The sequence below is a fragment of the Phoca vitulina genome, unplaced genomic scaffold, assembly GCF_004348235.1.
Source record: "Phoca vitulina isolate PV1807 unplaced genomic scaffold, GSC_HSeal_1.0 scaffold97, whole genome shotgun sequence".
Classification (NCBI taxonomy): Eukaryota; Metazoa; Chordata; class Mammalia; order Carnivora; family Phocidae; genus Phoca; species Phoca vitulina.
Window position 1 is genome coordinate 1,200,289 of NW_022589800.1, and position 17,164 is coordinate 1,217,452.

The 17,164-nt window shown below is 60.0% G+C and overlaps 1 protein-coding gene across 1 annotated transcript; it reads left to right on the top strand.

Moving 5' to 3' along the window:
- The first annotated feature begins 330 nt into the window (after nucleotides 1-330).
- Nucleotides 331-7,045, top strand: VSIG8 (V-set and immunoglobulin domain containing 8). Its single transcript, XM_032397155.1, has 7 exons — nucleotides 331-379; nucleotides 3,638-3,813; nucleotides 4,249-4,450; nucleotides 4,538-4,759; nucleotides 5,328-5,447; nucleotides 5,754-5,964; nucleotides 6,769-7,045. The coding sequence occupies exons 1-7, from the start codon at nucleotides 331-333 to the stop codon at nucleotides 7,043-7,045; spliced, it is 1,257 nt and encodes a 418-aa protein (XP_032253046.1).
- Nucleotides 7,046-17,164: the final 10,119 nt, after the last annotated feature.

The window sequence follows — 17,164 nt, forward strand, 5'->3', positions numbered from 1 at the left end:
TAACAGGTGCCTAATTACAAGTCCCACTGGCCGCCCTGCGCCACTCTTGGGATCGGGAAGAGCTTGGGTGAGGGCCGGGTAATGCCTGGGTAGGCCACTCTGTCACCCTGATAATTAGGGTTCCTGGGGCTCCTCCCTAAGGCGGGGACCAGGCCCCCTCCCTCCTATAGAAATAACTCCGGTTGCGGCTGGGCACTCATTGCACCTTCCTGCCACCCCGGGCAGTGTCTAGGCCCTCAGTACCCCCTCCCTCCACCTGTCCCCACACGCCCACCACCACCGGCCCCCAGGATACCCAGCCCAGGCGGAGGAGACGCCAAGCCTAGAGACATGGGAGTTCGAGGAGCATTCCACCTTCTACTCGTGTGCCTGAGCCCAGGTATGGGGCTGGGCATCCAGCAGGGACACCCACACGATGCCGGACGGGCAGGGAAGGGGCAGCAAGGGGCCCGCAGACGAGCCTCGGAGGTGGTCGGAGGTGCCCGCTGCTACCCCACTTTGGATATCGCCAAGGGGCCTCTCCCCAGGAGAGCCTGTGCCTGAAGGTTTGGGGCACGTGTCTACGGGGCAGGAGTCCCTGATGGATCTTTGCTGTGTCTGTGAGCCGTGTGGGCTCAAACATGCATGCACAAGGTGTGCATGGGAGTGCAGGCCCGCCTGAGAACTGGGGGGGCCTGGGGGCGGGCCGGGGTGTCAGGTAAGCAGCAAAGCTGGAGGCGCTGAGGAGGAGCCAGGAAAGACCCCTTCTCCTCAGTGTGTACTATTCCTGGAGGAGGGACCCACCCCGGCCCCCAGGCTCGAGCCAAGGGCAGGGAGGGGCTTGCCGCGAGAAGGCAGAGCCTCGGTGTAGTCTGTGTGGGTGAAGCAGGGACGTCTGCTCCGGGCCCCTGAGCTCTGAGAGCTCCTGGGTAGCGCCACACCCCCAGGATGAGGCGGGCGGGGGGGGGACGGCGCCTCCCAGGGCCCCCTCGCCCCACCGGGGCGCACCCTGAGAGCAGGGCTCAGGAGCAGATGCCGTGGCTGCCTGCCAGGCTGGGGCAAGTCCCGGCAAGGGCCCTTCTGTGTGGGCCTCGCTGGAAAAGGCTCTGAGACCCTCGTGGGGTCTGGATTTGGCACGAGGGGGTTTGTGGGAGGAACTCGGGGAGGGGGGAGCGTTTTCAGCCTTTGTTCATGCACGTGCGCGCACGTGTGTGTGCGTGTGTGTGTGTGTGGTGTGTGGTGTGGGGTGTGGAGTGGGTGTGGGAGGGCAGACCCGGCCCCCCCGTGTATCCAGGCTCCAATGCCCTCATAAGGGCTGCTTTTCTCTCCTCCCTCACCTCCAGGCGGAGGGTTAGGCGCTGGGGAAGCAGCTTGACAATTCACGAAGGATTTACAAGCTGAGAGTAGACACCCCCAGAGGGAGTGCAGCCCTGGGGCTTTCGTGGGGGGCCATGCATCGCCCCTGCCCCTGTCCTCCCTCCCTCTCTCCGGGGCGTCCTGACCAGCTCGCTCTCCCACCCTGGCTTTCTTCCCTCTCTCCAGCCTCTCTCTTCTCTCCCATTCCCTGGAATACTTCCTTAGTGCCACAGCAAGAGGGACCAAGGTGAGACAGCAGGAACAACGTCCTCAGGGGAGCGTGAAGGGGTGTGGAAAGGCTGGAGCCCTGGGGGGAGGTTGAGAGGCTAGGTGAGGCCCCCTGGCCTGGGACCATGGAGCACACAGCCTCGTGCAGTGTGGTTCAGCCTGTCCCTCTTTCCCAGGCCCCTTCCCTGCATCCTTGCCCTCCTGCCCACTAGCCCCCTGGGTATGGGGACAGGCCTCAGGGTTGTGGGTTGCTCCCAGCAGCCCTTCCTCGGGGGGAGCCTCTGCTCTCCGCTGGGTTCTGGCTCCTACCTGGCGTGCCTCCAGCTGCCCCGGGATCTGGCAGTCAGCATCAGGATCCTTATCTCAGGAGAGCTGGCAGTCAGCATCAGGATCCTTATCTCAGGAGAGCTGGCGTTCTCTTGGCCTGGGGCTGGAGGAGGCGGCCCCGGATCCCGTTAGTGCCCCAGTGGCCAGCCTACCTGCTCTGGGTCCCCCTGCAGCCCAGGGGGTTAGGGCTGCTCCCTACCAGGGGTCCGAGGGGCAATTTCAGGGATCCCTGAGGGGTTGGGGGTGTTGAAAGGGCCCCTCTGGCTCTTTAGAACCAAACTAAGCTTCTGCAGGTGTGTCGAGTCTTGAACGAATGCAGCCGGGGGACTCTAGGAGTGTGCGGTGGGCGCGTCTCCTGGATTAATATGTACCGGTGTTTGTGGGCAGATGTGGGTCTGTCCGGATCTGACGGTGTCTGGGTGGGTAGGACGGTGGGACTGCATAGGCCTACGTCTGCATTTTGGAGGTCTGCAGAAGTGTGTCACTGTGTGACCACACGTCACTGCATGTGTGACACTCTAACAAGAACGGGGGCCCCAGAGAGATCGAGAGACGGGCAGAGCAGAATGAGTGGCTGAGACCTGGGCTGGGACTCCAAAGGATTTGCCGGCTGTCACGAATGCAGGAGGAGATGAGCCAGGCTGGGCCAGGGCCCAGGGCTGCAGGAGTCTGGGAGGTGGAGCCTGCCTGCCCTGCTTGCTGAGGTTGGGGCCCCGCACACCACCAACCCCCCCTCCCCCCGCTTCGTCTTCCTCTCTGGGTCCAACCGGTTGGGGCTAGTGCTTGCCTGGGGCTTCAGGGTAGGGAGGGCAAGGAGCTCAGGCCTGAGCTTCCGGATCCTGGCTCCTCACCCCGGCTGAGTCAGTAGAGCGAGGGCTGTTAGGAGCGGGAGGGGCCCCAAGGGGAGCGAGCATGAGAGGGCGGCTGCCCCGGACCACACAACCGTGCGGGGAAGGACGCAAGCCACAATGCCGTGGCATCACGCGAGGCTCAGACCGTGCCGCAGACGCATGCGGCCCTATTCCCAGGCACACGGCACCGCGCACCGCCGGACAGACACAGCCAGGCCCCTGCTCACAGCTGCCCCCTGCCGCCACAGGCACAGATGGCCACCCAGAGCACTTACACAGCCAGGCACACGCGGTCACACCCATGCAGTCATACCAGACGCACACACAGGCACGTCCAGCCTCCTGCTCCTCGGGCTGGAAAGGGACCCTGGAGGCCGCGGTGTCCGTCCTCCTGCCTCCAGACAGGTGCGTCTCACCGGCCCAGACAGAGGCGCCTTTTAACGAGCCAGGTTTCTCCATCAGAGCATTTAACAACTCTGGCGGCTTCATGTGCTTACACACACACACACGTCATGTATGTACGATACCCTACCTGGTTCTAGGCATGAATACCCCTACGTACGCCGACGCAGCCACAAGTCCTCATAAGCACCCTACGTGCACCCGTGTGCGCACGCAGTCTTGCACAACCACGCACACACACAAGCACACGTAACAGCCGTATACACACAAACAGTACTCCGAAGCAATCCCACAGTTACAGAATACGGACCCGCGTACACGAGTATGCACAGACCTCACAGAACAATCCCTGCATTCTCACACGCGCACACACGCGCTGAAGGCAGCCACTGCTTCCTAGGGAACTCCACCGAGAATGGTGGAGAGAGGGGCTGAAGCCGACCCCCCACCCCCTGGTCTTCTCCCCCACCCCATCTGCCCTGCCCCTCCCCTAGCGCTGCTGTCTGCTGTGCGGATCAATGGGGATGGCCAGGAGGTCCTGTACCTGGCAGAAGGTGACAGTGTGAGACTGGGCTGCCCCTACATCCTGGACCCCGAGGACTATGGTCCCAATGGGCTGGACATCGAGTGGATGCAGCTCAATTCAGACCCCTCACACCGGGAGAATGTGGTGAGTGTCGGGCTTAGGGTTCCCCTTACCGTACGCTTCACAGTGTCTACCTGCAGGGCGCCAACACCCTGAGGGGAAAACGAGGGCAGATAAGCAAGTGAGGACCTCGAACTTACCCCATGGACTCTCTGGGGATGGGGGCAACAGGGACGAGGGCTCTGCAATCACAAATCACAGTCCGCCTTCTCCCACCTGCTCCAGAGGAGGGCACGGGAGGCCTCAGGGCAGTCCCAGCCTGAGCTTACACTTTCCAAAGCGCCTGATCTCATCAGCTCTCACACACTCACTACCAGGTTAATGGGTCTGGTGTCATCATCACCATCATTACCATCAATAGAGTCTCCGAGAAGTTCCGTGAGGTGCCCGAGGCAGCCGCGCCATGGGGGGCTCCTTGGCTCTGCCTGTTTCACCATCTCCGTGTTCCCTTCTTCACAGTTCCTTAGTTACCAGGACAAGAGGATCAACCATGGCAACCTCCCCCATCTGCAGCAGAGGGTCCGCTTTGCAGCCTCGGACCCCAGCCAGTACGATGCCTCCATCAACCTCATGAACCTGCAGGTATCGGACACAGCCACGTACGAGTGTAGGGTGAAGAAGACCACCATGGCCAGCCGGAAGGTCATTGTCACTGTCCAAGGTACAGCTGGACGCCTCCGGGTGCCCCTTCCCCAGACTTCGGAGCCTCTTGCTGGGCCCTGGCTCACACCTGCCCCATTCTCTGCAGCACGGCCCGCGGTGCCCATGTGCTGGTCTGAGGGCCACATGACCCACGGCAATGACGTGGTGCTGAAGTGCTTTGCCAATGGGGGCACCCCGCCGCTCTCCTACAAGTGGGCCAAGATCAGCGGGCACACCCACCCCTACCGCGCCGGCTCCTACCACTCACAGCACAGCTTCCACTCCGAGCTCTCTTACCAGGAGTCCTTCCACAGCTCCATGAACCAAGGTGGGACTGGGCGAGCAGCGGGCCCCGGGGTGCAGGGAGCAGGGTCTGGGACAGGTAAGAGCTAGGCTCAGGTCCCGGCTGCATCACTGCTGGCTGCACGTCGCTCTGCCTTGGCTTCATCTCACACGGAGAAGGAATAATGACGTCTACCTTCCAGGGCCATGTGAGGAGGAAATGGGGGGGAGACAGGGAGAAGCTGCACAGGACTCACAACCAGACAATATCAGGGCTGGAGGGGCCTTTAGAATTCCTCTGGTCTAACCTTGTCCTCACTGTTCAAAGAAGGACACCAAGGCCCAGAGAGGGGACACATTTCCCTGAGGTCACAGGGTGAATGAATGGTGTCTCTGTCCTGTTGCTGGGAGAGGGGCCTGCCTTGCCTCTCTGAATGCTGGGAAAGCGACTTACCTGGAGAGTGGGGTGGGCCTGTGTGTGTGTGTGTGTGTGTGTGTGTGTGCACACCTTCCCTCCTTCAGGCCCCACCGGCAGTGGCCTGGGCTGGGGTGGTGCTCTCAGACACCAGGCCCCTGGCCTTCGCTCCAGCCCCCTGGCGTTCCTTCAGTTTCAGGTCTGAACAATGGTGACCTGCTGCTGAAGGACATCTCCCGCGAGGATAATGGGCTCTATCAGTGCACAGTGGCCAACCACGTGGGCTACAGCGTGTGTGTGGTGGAGGTGAAGGTCTCAGGTGGGTGCAGCGACAGTGGCCCTGGGGGCCCTGGGACCGGGAGGGCGGGGCTGGAGGAAGCTGGGCTGTGTTTGGAGACCCCCCTCCCCCACTGCCATCAGTGTGTAAGGCTCTGCTGGGGGTGGCTGGGAACCCCTGGGAGAAATATGCACTTTGAGGGGTAACTGGCATCTCCCCATCCTTCCTCACTGGGTGTCCCAGGGCCCTGAGATCCCCCGGGGGATCCTTGCTCTCTTTCCCACAGAGGACCCGCCCTGGCACCTCCTGGTGAGCCAGGCACCTGACTGTCTTTACTTCTCTCCACAGACTCCCGGCGCATAGGCATGATCATAGGCGCAGTGCTGGGCTCTCTGCTCATGCTGGGCTGTCTGATGGTGGGCATCTGGGGGCTCATCTGCTGCTGCTGCGGGGGCCCCGGGGCCGGCGGCGCCCGCGGTGCCTTCGGCTACAGCAACGGCGGCGGGGTCGGCGGAGGGGCCTGCGGAGGGGCCTGCGGCGACTTGGCTAGTGAGATCAGGTAAAACCTGATGCATGCTGCATGCTGCCGAGCGGCAGGGGACCGGCGCCCTGCCCCTCCTCACCCCTGCCTGCCACCGGCCGGCTGGGATCCCCACCCCCACCCTGCCTGCCATCGCCAGGAGTGCTGGGACCGCAGCATGTCGACCTGCCACTCGTCGTGGCTCCTCTCTCCCCCTCCCGCGCCAGTCTTCCCCTCTACCCCCCTGCCCTCCGTTTCCCTCCTGTCTGTGCACCTCTCTGTCCATCTTGTCTAGACTGTAAGCTCCTGGAGGGCAGGGTCTGTATTTTTGCATGTTCCCCCTATTTCGCGCCGGTGACAATTCTGGACATGCTTATTTAAGAAGAGTCAATAGTAAGAATAGTGCCAATAACTTATATTAGAAACCAACTAGAAATAAAACTAGAACAAGACTAGTCGTGCTAATGGCTGCAGTGCCCTGGGGATGGAGGAAGAGATGGAGCAGGACGTTGAGGGGCAGAGGCGCGGAGAAGAGAAAGCGAGAGGGCCAGGCTGGTGTTAGCTAAGGAGAGAGGGACAGGTAAGGCAGCTCCTCTGGGTCCCCGCGAAGGCGGGCGGCCGTGCGCACGTCGGACGGGCACGGAGGGCTCCTGAGCTGGGGCCGCGGCGGGGCCGCCGGCCAGGAGGAGGCCGAGGAGTGCAGGCGGAGGCCGAGGGAGAGGCGAGGCGCAGGCGGAGGGAGGCGCGGGGCCGAGAGGCTGCCGGCTTCCCCGGCGCCCGCCAGGCCGTGCCCACGCCGCGCCCGGAGGAGCCCGCTCACCCGCCCGCCTGTTGTTTCCACAGAGAGGACACCGAGGCGCCCGGGGGCAAGGCCAGCGGGCGCGGCCGCAGCGTCACCCACCTGCTGGGGTACCCGACGCAGACCGTCAGCCGCTCCCTGCGCCGCAAGTACGCGCCCCCGCCCTGCGGCGGCCCCGAGGACGTGGCCCTGGCGCCCTGCCCCGCCGCCGCCGCCGCCTGCGAAGCGGGCCCCTCCCCGGTCTACGTCAAGGTCAAGAGCGCCGAGCCCGCCGACTGCGCCGAGGGGCCGCGGCCGCGCACCGACGGCCTCCTGGTGTGAGCGCGCCAAGGGGTCGCCCGCCCGCCGCTGGGGACACGCTCGGCCCCGCGCCCGCCCCGGGCCTCCCGGCCACCGGAGCCCACGGCGCCTCCCCGGGGCCCGCGCGCGAGGCGGCGCCCCTGCCTCGGCGGGAGGGGCGGGAGGGGCGGGAGGGGCGGGAGGGGCGCGGGGGCCGGGAGCGGGAGGGAGGGGCGGGGAGCGCCGAGCGCGGTCGAGGCCGGAGGCGGAGGGCCCCGGGGCCGGGGAGTGGGTGCGGGTTCGGACTGGCCGGTGGCGCGAGAGATCGGAGCTCCCAGGCGCGGTGTTAGCACAATAAAGCACCTGTAAGACCTCAGACTGCTGGCTGTGGTTCCGCCGAGGGGCGGCGCGGGGCCGGGGACGCGGGCCTCCCCGCCGGCCGCTGCTTCCGCCGGTTCCTCCCTCCCACCTGGGGCGGGCGGCGGGCGGTGGGCGGGCTGGAAGGGGTAGCTGGGGCAACTGCACCGTACGTCCCGCTTTCCCCTCCCATTCCGGAAGGCAGAGGAGGGGAACCGCGGGACTGACCGGGATGACCTCCCCGAAGGTTCCCAGCCATCCTCCGCACTCTTCTTCCTCCTCCTCCTTCCTCATCTCTCCCGGGCGTATGCCTTCCTTCTCAACTGCCAGGAAGGGTTTCAGAGCCACACTCTGCGGTAGAAGACCTTCGAGGGCATCCAGTGTAACCTCCCCCAGCCGGCCCCCCCTTTAATGGAAAGGGGATGGACATTTATTGGGAACCCATTAAGTGCCAGGTGCTTTCCAATATTTTTGTCTTCTTTAATCCTTGCTCTAGTCGTATGATGTCGTGCAATGTCCCATGTGCAGATGAAGAAACCAGGGCTTGAGGGATAGATATCTTGGCCAAGGCCACAAAGGTAGTAATAATGCAGGTGTTGATCCAGGCATGTTTGACTCTAGGAGATCAGGCTGTTTCTCTGATAGCTGAATTCCTTCTACAGCATTCCTGACAAAGGATCCTCCAACCTCTTGGGTACCTCCACTGGCATCTGGCTATCTCCCAAAGCAGTCCATTCGGCCTCTGTCAGAGAGAGATTTCTTCTATTGAACCCAGTTTTTATTCCCTAGAGCTTTTATCCCCTGGTCCAAGTTCTACTCTCAGGGAGCCCTAAGCGTCACATTTCCAAGTCAGCTGCCTCTGGGGGACCAAGTGGTTGGACTCTGCACAGGATGGCTGCAACAGGCAACAGCCGGGAGTGTGTCCGGTCTAGGGGCTGAGGGTCTTCTGAAGAACACAGTTCTACCTGCCTCTGCCCAGCCACCTGCCTGTTGAGAGCCCAGGCATTTCCTTCTCTTTGCCTCTTCCCTGGGAGGCTTCCTAATGCTCCCTGCTCCCACCCTGGGACTGCATGAAGTGTGGGGTGTGGATGGACCCCAACTTACCTGGGTTCCATGTTTCTAAACTGAGAAAGCCCTGAAACCCTGCTTGGTTATATGCAACTACAAAGCCCTCTGGTTGGCTTGGGTATTGGCCAGAGGGTGCGGGCATGGCTGGCTCTGTCTTGCTCGAGCTTGGGAAGAGAAAGGAGAGACAGTGGTGGGACTGAGGGAGCCAGGGACAAAAGCCTTGGGGGTGGGGGTGGGTTCTTGGGGATGGGTGGGGTACAGGGGGTAAGGGGATCGAGTGGTGAGGAGAGCAGAGGACTGCAGGAATCATGCATCCCCTCGTTGCGTTTGGACACATCAGTGAGCATCTATAGGATGACTTGCTTGCAGATAGAGTTACACCTTTGGCGGGCACAGGGCCTGGCACACTTCTTCCCTAAGGCAGGAGCCTGCACAGGATGACTTGGGGAGGGCCCTCCCAGTCTGAGGAGCCTCCAGCTCAGCCTCCTGGAAGGCGGTGAGGGATGGACTGACAGCCAGCTGGCTGTAGAGGTTCTGTTGAATGACATCATCTTCCCCGTTCCGGGAACCAGGGAGCCATGCTCAGGCAGCCTTCGTTGAGGGCTGAGAACAGCGAGGTCTGGCAAGAAAACCTCATTATGAAGCAGTAAGAGAGATTTTAGAGAGGCTCTGGAAACGACTTCCAGTAGGGTGACCCAGTGTACCCGGGGAAGTTCCTAAACCCCAGGCGGGCTCTCAGTCAGTCCCACAGCACTCGCTCACCTCCGTGGCGGGTGGGAGAGGTGGTTCTGCTCCTGCCATTTTGCTCTAGGGGCACCTTAGTCTCTTCTTTGTCCTTCATGAACCCCTTGTCAGTGTTGGGGGAGAACACTTGTGGTGGTGAATGTGTAACGGTGGCTGGGGCGGGGGGGCGGGAAGCCCTGATTTGTAGCATTTGCCCTTTCTGAGATGCGCGCACTCCCAGCGGGGCTGGTTTCCAGCTAGGACATGACGCCCTGGCGCGGACTGGGAGCAGCGTGCCACAGGACGCCACCGTAGACTAGTTCCACGAAACAGGTTCCACGGAAGTAAATGACCTCCAGCACCGAGACAATAGTGAACCTTAGTAGGGCACCTGGGTGGCTTGGTCAGGTAAGCATCCGACTCTTGATTTCAGCTCAGGTCATGATCTCAGGGCTGTGGGATCGAGCCCCACGTCAGGCTCCGTGCTGAGTGTGAAGTCTGCTTAAGATTCTCTCTCCCTCTCTCTCAGTCCCCCCCTCCCCGCCCACTGCACACGCGTGCGCTCTCTCTCTCTCAAAAAAAGGGAACCTTAGTAAAATACTTAGGAAGTGATGAGTTTTGAGTACTTATCTCTTTTGTTTTAATGTAATTTAACTGTAAATTTATAGAAATTAATTTTTAGTAATGGCTGCATTTAACAACGGGCTGGTAAATTTTGGGTGGGCCATGTCACCCGGCAAGCACACGGCTGTGCGCACAGATGCTGCCTCAGGAGAGGGAATCCCAAGTACAGTCCTGATGCTTCGCTGTTTTTCCGTGGAGATATTAGCAGCACAAAAATCTCTTGTCTCCCTTCTGCTTCCCAGGGCTGCTTTCTGTGTGCCTCTCCAGCCTTGCCAGAGTGGAATTCTAGCTCCTCTGCTCACTGGAAAAGTAGATCATTTATGTGTCCCTGGTCACCATCAGGGTGACCACAGAATTCCCGTGACTTCGTCTCCCAGCATACCCTGGGAAATCTATTCGGGAGACACCGAGTCCCTCCTGACTCAGTTCCTCCTGAGTCTCTCCAGGTTTTAGGAAGTGATGCTCTAGTCATCCTCTTTTAAGCCCCCAATTCTTAAGACCTGAGAAGCATGGAATCCCAATGAATTTTCTTCGCTGGGTTTCCATTAGAGTAAGTTTCAGCATCATGCTGCCCAATTACATTGTGATTGCTCTGGGCCCACAGACTCTGGTGGTGACTCTGGGAGGGGGTGGTGGTTTTTCCTGCCTCCCTGGAAACCAGGGGTTTTTGAGAATTACACAATCACTGTCTGGAGGTAGGGGACTGGTCCGAACTTTAGCCTTGTCTCCTGTGCTTCCCTAGAATGTCCTGGGAAAGCCCTGCTTGCAGTTTACCCTCGGCACCAAGCCTCTCTGCAGCGATCTCTCGTTTATTCCTGGGGTGTGGACCAAAACCCATTCCGGTCAGTTCCTTGCAGTTAGATCAGGAGGGACATGCAGAAGGCACAGAGCCTAGAGGGAAGTGGGACCATGCAGGCGAGGTGGGATGGTGTCGCTCTGGGTAAAGCTGGGGGCGCTCGGGGGCGGTCGCTGTGCGGGCTAGTGAGGCGTGGACAAGACAGCCAGGTGCCGCCCCGCAGTGGCCTTCCTGCATGCGTTTTAGGAGGACAGGGTGGGACACTGCGTGCCTGGGAGGGGACTGAAGCCCTTGACCAAGTCAGAAAACAGAGTGGAGGGGGATGGGGAGACTCTAGGGGCTGAGGGGCTGAGTCCACGGTGATGATGGACCCATGGTGGGTGTCTTGGGGAAGAAAGAAGGAAAGGTGAGGGGAAGAAAACTTGTAATAAATATGTGTGGGTTAGTCACGTTCACACATGCAAGGGAAAATACCTTAGTTCTGGAGACAGACAGACCTGAGTTCATAGTTATGTAATAAGCCCCAAAGCCTCAGCTTTTTCCTCTGTAAAATGAAATAGTAACAGGGCTATTTTGTATGAATGCTTATTACAGAGCCCGGTACATCGCTGGGGCTCTGCAAATGGTTGCTCCCCAGGCCCCCAGCCCTCAGTATGGCATTTCATACGGCAAGAGGGCAGGCTTGCGGGCGGACATCTAACTGCACAGGGGTGGGGGCTGGGGCAGTGGCAGGCCCGCAGGGAGGGAGATGGAATGAGTGAAGCCTCGGGATTGAATTTGGAGGTGACTTCCCATCTGGGGGAAGAAGTGAGGAGCCAGCAAGCAGCAAATAGGGAAGTAGGAGGAGAACCAGGAATCCACGTGCATGTATTAATATTGATGACAATCCTCATTAGTAATAGCGATGCTAATAATAACAGGAAGCACCAGAAACACAAGTTCAGCAGGGACCCAGAGTCAGGCCTGGGGACAGGCTGCCCAGATCCTCAGGGCCACCTCCCCCGACCAGGGCGTGCCGTCCCTGAAAGAGACAAGACTCTTTCTTGTCTACCCACTTGCTCTCAGCTGCCAGTCCTCAGGCCCGATCTGGCGCCTGGAGCACTGACCTCCACAGCGTCTCCCAGGTGTGCGGTCTCTGCTGAGGGGTCTCCACTCCCCGCCCAAAGCCGAGGAGGGACCCTCCCAGCAGGGGCCACAGAGATTTTCTTAAACATTTTTGGGGAGAATCAGTTCCGTCTTAGAACCGAGCTCCTTCAGCTCAGGACAGGTCCCACTTCCTGCCTGTCTCCACCTGTCGGTCCCCATGGGCATCCCCTGGTCTTGTGTTCCTCCTCCTCTCCTGCTGGGAGGCCACCCCGAAGCCTGTGGCCCCAACTCGTCATGACTGGCCTCAGTACGCTCCTTGACTCTGCAGACTCCCAACCCGCCGCCTCCACCCCCAGCCCCGACCTGGCCTCAGTGCTCCCCCTGCTTCCTCCTCTTTCCCGGTCCCCTCCCCTCCTTTCCCTTTCTCCTTCCTTCCCCCATTCTCTCCCTACCTCCCCCCAGTCTCTCTCTCCCCCCCCTCTCCTTCTCTCTCTCTCCCCCCTGTTTCTCCTCTCTCTCTCGAACCGTCTCTCTCTCTCTCTCTCTCTCTCTCTCATCCTTTTTCTCAGCCTGCATAGGTCTTTCGAGACAGACTGACCATATCTTGTTCTACTATCCCAGGCTCTATTGTGCTCCCAGAGAAGGGGAAATGGTGTTGACTTTGTTATCCTTGAACTGTCCTGGAGTGTCCTGCTACCCTCCCATCTCCATCAGACGAAGCTTCCACTAAGGGCAGAGCCGGGCCACCTCCTTTCTCAGTATCTACTCCCTGCGAGAGCTCAGAATCTCTCCCCGAGCTGACCTTCCCTAAAATTAGTGTGATGGATGAAGACTGTATTAGATACTTCTCCCCCAACTTGGGATGCCACCAGCAACCAACAGCTGTGATCGCCTCAGAGGCATGTGATGGAAGAAGTCACACAAATCCCCCCACATCTTCCTCAAAGTGAAAATTACCCACCAGCTAAGCAGCAAGTCAGGTAGGACCTGGGGAGCGCCGATGGCTGCTCCAGGCTTCCGGGCTAGGGCGCCGGGCCCAGCTCTCCCGGACCAGTCACTGTGCTCCCTGACTTTGGCCAACGGGCTCCCCAACGCTGCCCTGACCTTCCTCCATCTGCTCCCGCACCGCCTTGCCCCTGCACTTGAGGGCAGCGCTGTTCCTCCCGCTCCGCTCCCCCACACATCCCACCTGTCAGAAGTCCAGCTGGCTCTACCTTCAGAGTACCAGAGTCCGACCCTCCTCACCTCCTTCAGGCTCCCAGCCTGGGTGACGGCGACAGTGTCCCAGCCGGGCCCCCTGCTTCCTCCCTCACCCACCTACACCTCATCCTCAGCAAAGAAGCCAAAGTCACACTTAGACCATTCTTCTGCTCAGAATGCTGAAACGGCTTCCCATTTTACTCAGAGCCAAGGCCGACGTCCTTCCACTGGTCCTCCCGACCTTGCACGGTGCCGCAGGGACCAAGCCTACGGCCCTTCTCCCCGTGGCCCTCTCCCCTGGATCCACACTGGCTCTAGCTTCTGGAACACTGGCAGGGGCTCAGCCCACGCGGTCTCTTTGCCCAGAATGGCTTCCCTCCAGATTTCCCAATGGCTAACTCGTCACCTCTTTCAAGTCTGTTCAACTGTCTCATGGAGTCTTAGTTAGGGTTGGAGGGCCCTGCTGCCCACGCTCCTGATGGCTCTACCCCTCTATTGTTCTTTAACCCAGAAGATGCACCCCTGCTACCATGCTGTCATGGTTTTGCTAACTGACACCCCCACCCGTCAGCTCCACGGGGGTGGGGATCTATGTTTTACTCACTCATGGACCTAAGATGCCAACAATGCCAGGCAGTTAGGAGGCATGCCATACATTTTGTTTCAAAGATTTCAAGAGGCTGGGGGGAGACCGGCAAGCTGCAGCGAGGGGAGGTAAAGCCCTGCCCAGGGCCCCCGAGGGGGTGGGAAGTGATGCAGAGCAGCCTGTCTCCTCCTGAGTGGCTGCGAGCTCCCCCAGAGGCCCAGAAGGTGGTCTGAGCCCAGCCACGGGATGCTGCCGCCTCAAGGGGGCCATCCAGATAGAAAATCTCCCACCCAGGGCGCCTGGGTGGCTCAGTCGTTAAGCGTCTGCCTTCGGCTCGGGTCATGATCCCAGGGTCCTGGGATCGAGTCCCACATCGGGCTCCCTGCTCTGTAGGAGGCCTGCTTCTCCCTCTCCCACTCTCCCTGCTCCTGTTCCTGCTCTCGCTGTCTCTCTCTCTCTGTCAAATAAATAAATAAAATCTTTAAAAAAAAAAAAAAAGAAAATCTCCCACCCTGAGACTCCCGGCTTCCTCAGCGGAGGGGATGTCTGAAGAACAGCCCCTACTGTCCACCTGCATGCGCCGCCCCCCCCCCCCCGCATTAACCACTTTGTTCACAAGTGTATTTTGGCCACACACTTCCCGTGTGTTGTTGGTGGGAGGTGGTATTCAATCTGACCCTTCCAGGAGCTCCCAGGCTCCCCAGGGACACCATTAACCCCATTTGGAAAAATTAAAGAATAACGCTCATGACAGTTGATTCAGCTTCTTGCAAGGCTGGGACAGTGGGTGCTCTGAGGTCACTTGAGGGGAAGGTCCTGGGGCTGGCTTCAGAGCTTGGACTGGAGAACAAGATGGATACAGGGCTATATTCTCCCTAGGAGGTACGGGAAGAGCCTGGAAAAAGAGGCAGAGAGCATGACTGTGTCAGGTTCAGGGGACAGCCTACCACCTGGGATGGAAGGTGCGGGTCGGGTTGCCGAGCCATTTCCATCATAAGGCCCTCGCAGGGGAGAGGGGAGGCGAGGTACGCGTGTCAGCTGGGATGCTGGCCAGAGAGGGGTAGGGGTGCCTGTGAGGGGGGTGTTCCCTCCTCCATCCTGCAGGCTGAGGAACCTCATTTCTTTTGCTGAAAACTGTCCAGTGAGGCCTCATCCCTCCAGGACTCCAGCTTCCTCTCCACCTTCCCCTGCCTCCCGACCCGGGCAGGACAGGACATTCCTCTTCTCGGTGGTGTGGGGGACCAGGAAGGAGGCGCTGATCTCATGGCATTATCGAGGCTATGCTGGTCCCTGAGGCAGAGACAACTTGGTGATGGGATGTTTGCGTGTCCTTCAAACTGGGTGGTTGGACAACCTCACAGGAGGCTGTGTGTGCGGGGTTAGGATGTCCACCAGGGTCAGTGGTGGCCAGATGGCCACGGCTCCAAGGGATGGACCACAGCAGACCGCCAGTACCCTCCTCTGCCTACGAGCACCCCCCCAAGGCCCTGACTCACGTACCCCTGACTCTCTGCCGGCCCTCCCCTCCCTTAGGCAACTCATTGACCCCTCAAGAGGAAACGGGATATTTCCAGCCCGGAGTCGCTGTGCAGCCAGATATTCCCTGCTTCACCCCGACTCCAGCTCGTGGCTGCCCCCTCCCTACCATGGCCAAGGCACACCAGACTCTCCTTCCACCAGCCAGCCTGACCCTGAGGCAAGTCCTCTTGATGTCCTGAGCACCCCATGGCCTTGACCTGGCTGGTGCGACTTAGCCCGTGCTGGACGGTTGCGGTGTCTGAGCATGACGCTGTCCCTTCGCAGGGAAAGGCTCTCCGGAGCAGCACTGGGGGCTCCACCTGGGCGATCCAGGCAGGACTCAGGATGCCGCAGCCGTGGGGAGGGTGTCCTCCCTGACCCTCCCCATAGCCGAGCTATCCGGGTCTGTCTCCATGTCCCTGGGGCCACTGCCCAAGCTCAGCTTTCTGCTGTCCTGCTCCAGACGTTCTCTGTGAGGCTGCCCGAGTGAGCTTTTAAACATGCAAGTCTGGTCCTGTCGTTTCCCTTCTTACAACTCTGCAGTGGCCTCCTTTTACGTTGGAATTAAATTTTCAATCTTACCGTGTCCTACCAGACCCCACATGGGCTGACCTCTGCCCTTGCCTCCTCCCAGCGAGCTCCTTCTGGTCACCCTCCGGCCGCGGGGGACCTTCCTGCAGACCCTCCTCTAAGCCAGGAGCTTTCCAGAGGGGCTCTCAGGCGGCCCGGTCCTCAGCACGCCAGGCCTCCCCACTCTGCTCGGCGACTCCCGTCCCCGCGGGCCTCCGCCTAGGCCCTTCCTCAGAGACACCCCGTGTGTTGCCCTGCACTGTTGCCCACTTTTCCCCCTCGTCATTCTTGCTTGCAGTTTTCGCTTCTTCTCCTCCATAGAGCTTAACACAGTTTTAATTAAACGTTGTGTGTATTTGGTTTTTTTAAAGGTTTTATTTATTGGGGCGCCTGGGAAGCTCAGTCGGTTGAGTGGTTGAGCGTCTGCCATCGGCTCAGGTCATGATCCCGGGGTCCTGGTCGAGCCTCTCTGCTCAGCGGGGGGAGTCTCCTTCTCCCTCTGCCCCTCCCCACTACTCGTGTCCTCTCTCACACGCTCTGTTCTCTCTCTGTGAGACACAGAGAGAGGAGAGAGCATGAGCTCCATGTCTGAGCTCCGCACTGACCGCCAAAGCCCCCCTCTTAGCTACCCTCAGACGTATGGGTGCACATACAGGCACTTTGGTCCATCTTTGGGAGGACGAACGCGGCAAAGGGGCTTGTACAAGTCCCAGATTCCCGTTTGGACAGGGAATTCCAGGATTCTGGATTCCCGGAGCGTGTTCTAGAAGGGCAAGAGTGAGCTCCAGGTGGCCACAGCCTTGGCCCATTGCCTGTGGAGGAGAGTCCCAGCAGGCCCTGCGGTACAGACCCAAGGCAGCGGCGGTCTTGCCTTGGTGGAAGGGGGATACTCTCTGTGCTCACGGCCTCTGGGAATAACTGGACAGGGAATGGACCGACAGACATCCTGCTCTATCTGTCCTCATCACACACAACCCCCAGAAGACTTTCCAGTGACTGCTCCCCGGAGTTGGCTGAGGCTCTAGCTGGTAACTCTGGCCTTTGGTGTTCGACTCCCTCCTGCGTGAGTCATAGGTGAGGGCTCTCCGTCTCCTCCCGACTGCCGTCCCTTTTCTGTTCTACCTGGAGGGGAGCCTAAGGACAACCTGCCAGCCTGGGAACACAGTGACCCCAGACCCTGATGCTGCTCTGGGACACCTGTCCCACGAATCTACCGGCCATACCTTCTTCCATCCCTGCCCACTGAAGCTTTGCTCCCAGCCAGAGTCTCTGTCCCTTTCTCCGCTTCCTTTGGGGACCTGACTGGCCCTCCTTGGGGACACAGTTCTCACAGGCCAGAAGAAGCCTTTGAGACACACTGGGGGCCGTATTATGGTTGTTGACACGTTGCTTCCCCACTAGGCTGTGAACTCTTTGAGGGCAGGGCTGGGGATGCCACGATTCAGACTTCCCTGCATCCCAGTCGGGCCCGGTGTACTGGGGGATCAGCAGGTGAGCAGTCAGTGCTTCCTGAATGAACAGATAAATGCATTTCCTTCCCTACCGATTCCTGTTCACACTGCTTTTTTATCCTTTATTTTGTTAAACCAATACTCCTTCTGACAAGATGTAACTCTTCTCCATCCCCTAGAGG

Bases quoted from the DNA above. Each gene is read 5' to 3' on its own strand.
- VSIG8 (XM_032397155.1), top strand. From the start codon at position 331: ATGGGAGTTCGAGGAGCATTCCACCTTCTACTCGTGTGCCTGAGCCCA. The intron at 4,451-4,537 runs GTACAGCTGGAC...CATTCTCTGCAG, and splicing joins GGTCATTGTCACTGTCCAAG to CACGGCCCGCGGTGCCCATG. The intron at 5,448-5,753 runs GTGGGTGCAGCG...TTCTCTCCACAG, and splicing joins GGTGGAGGTGAAGGTCTCAG to ACTCCCGGCGCATAGGCATG.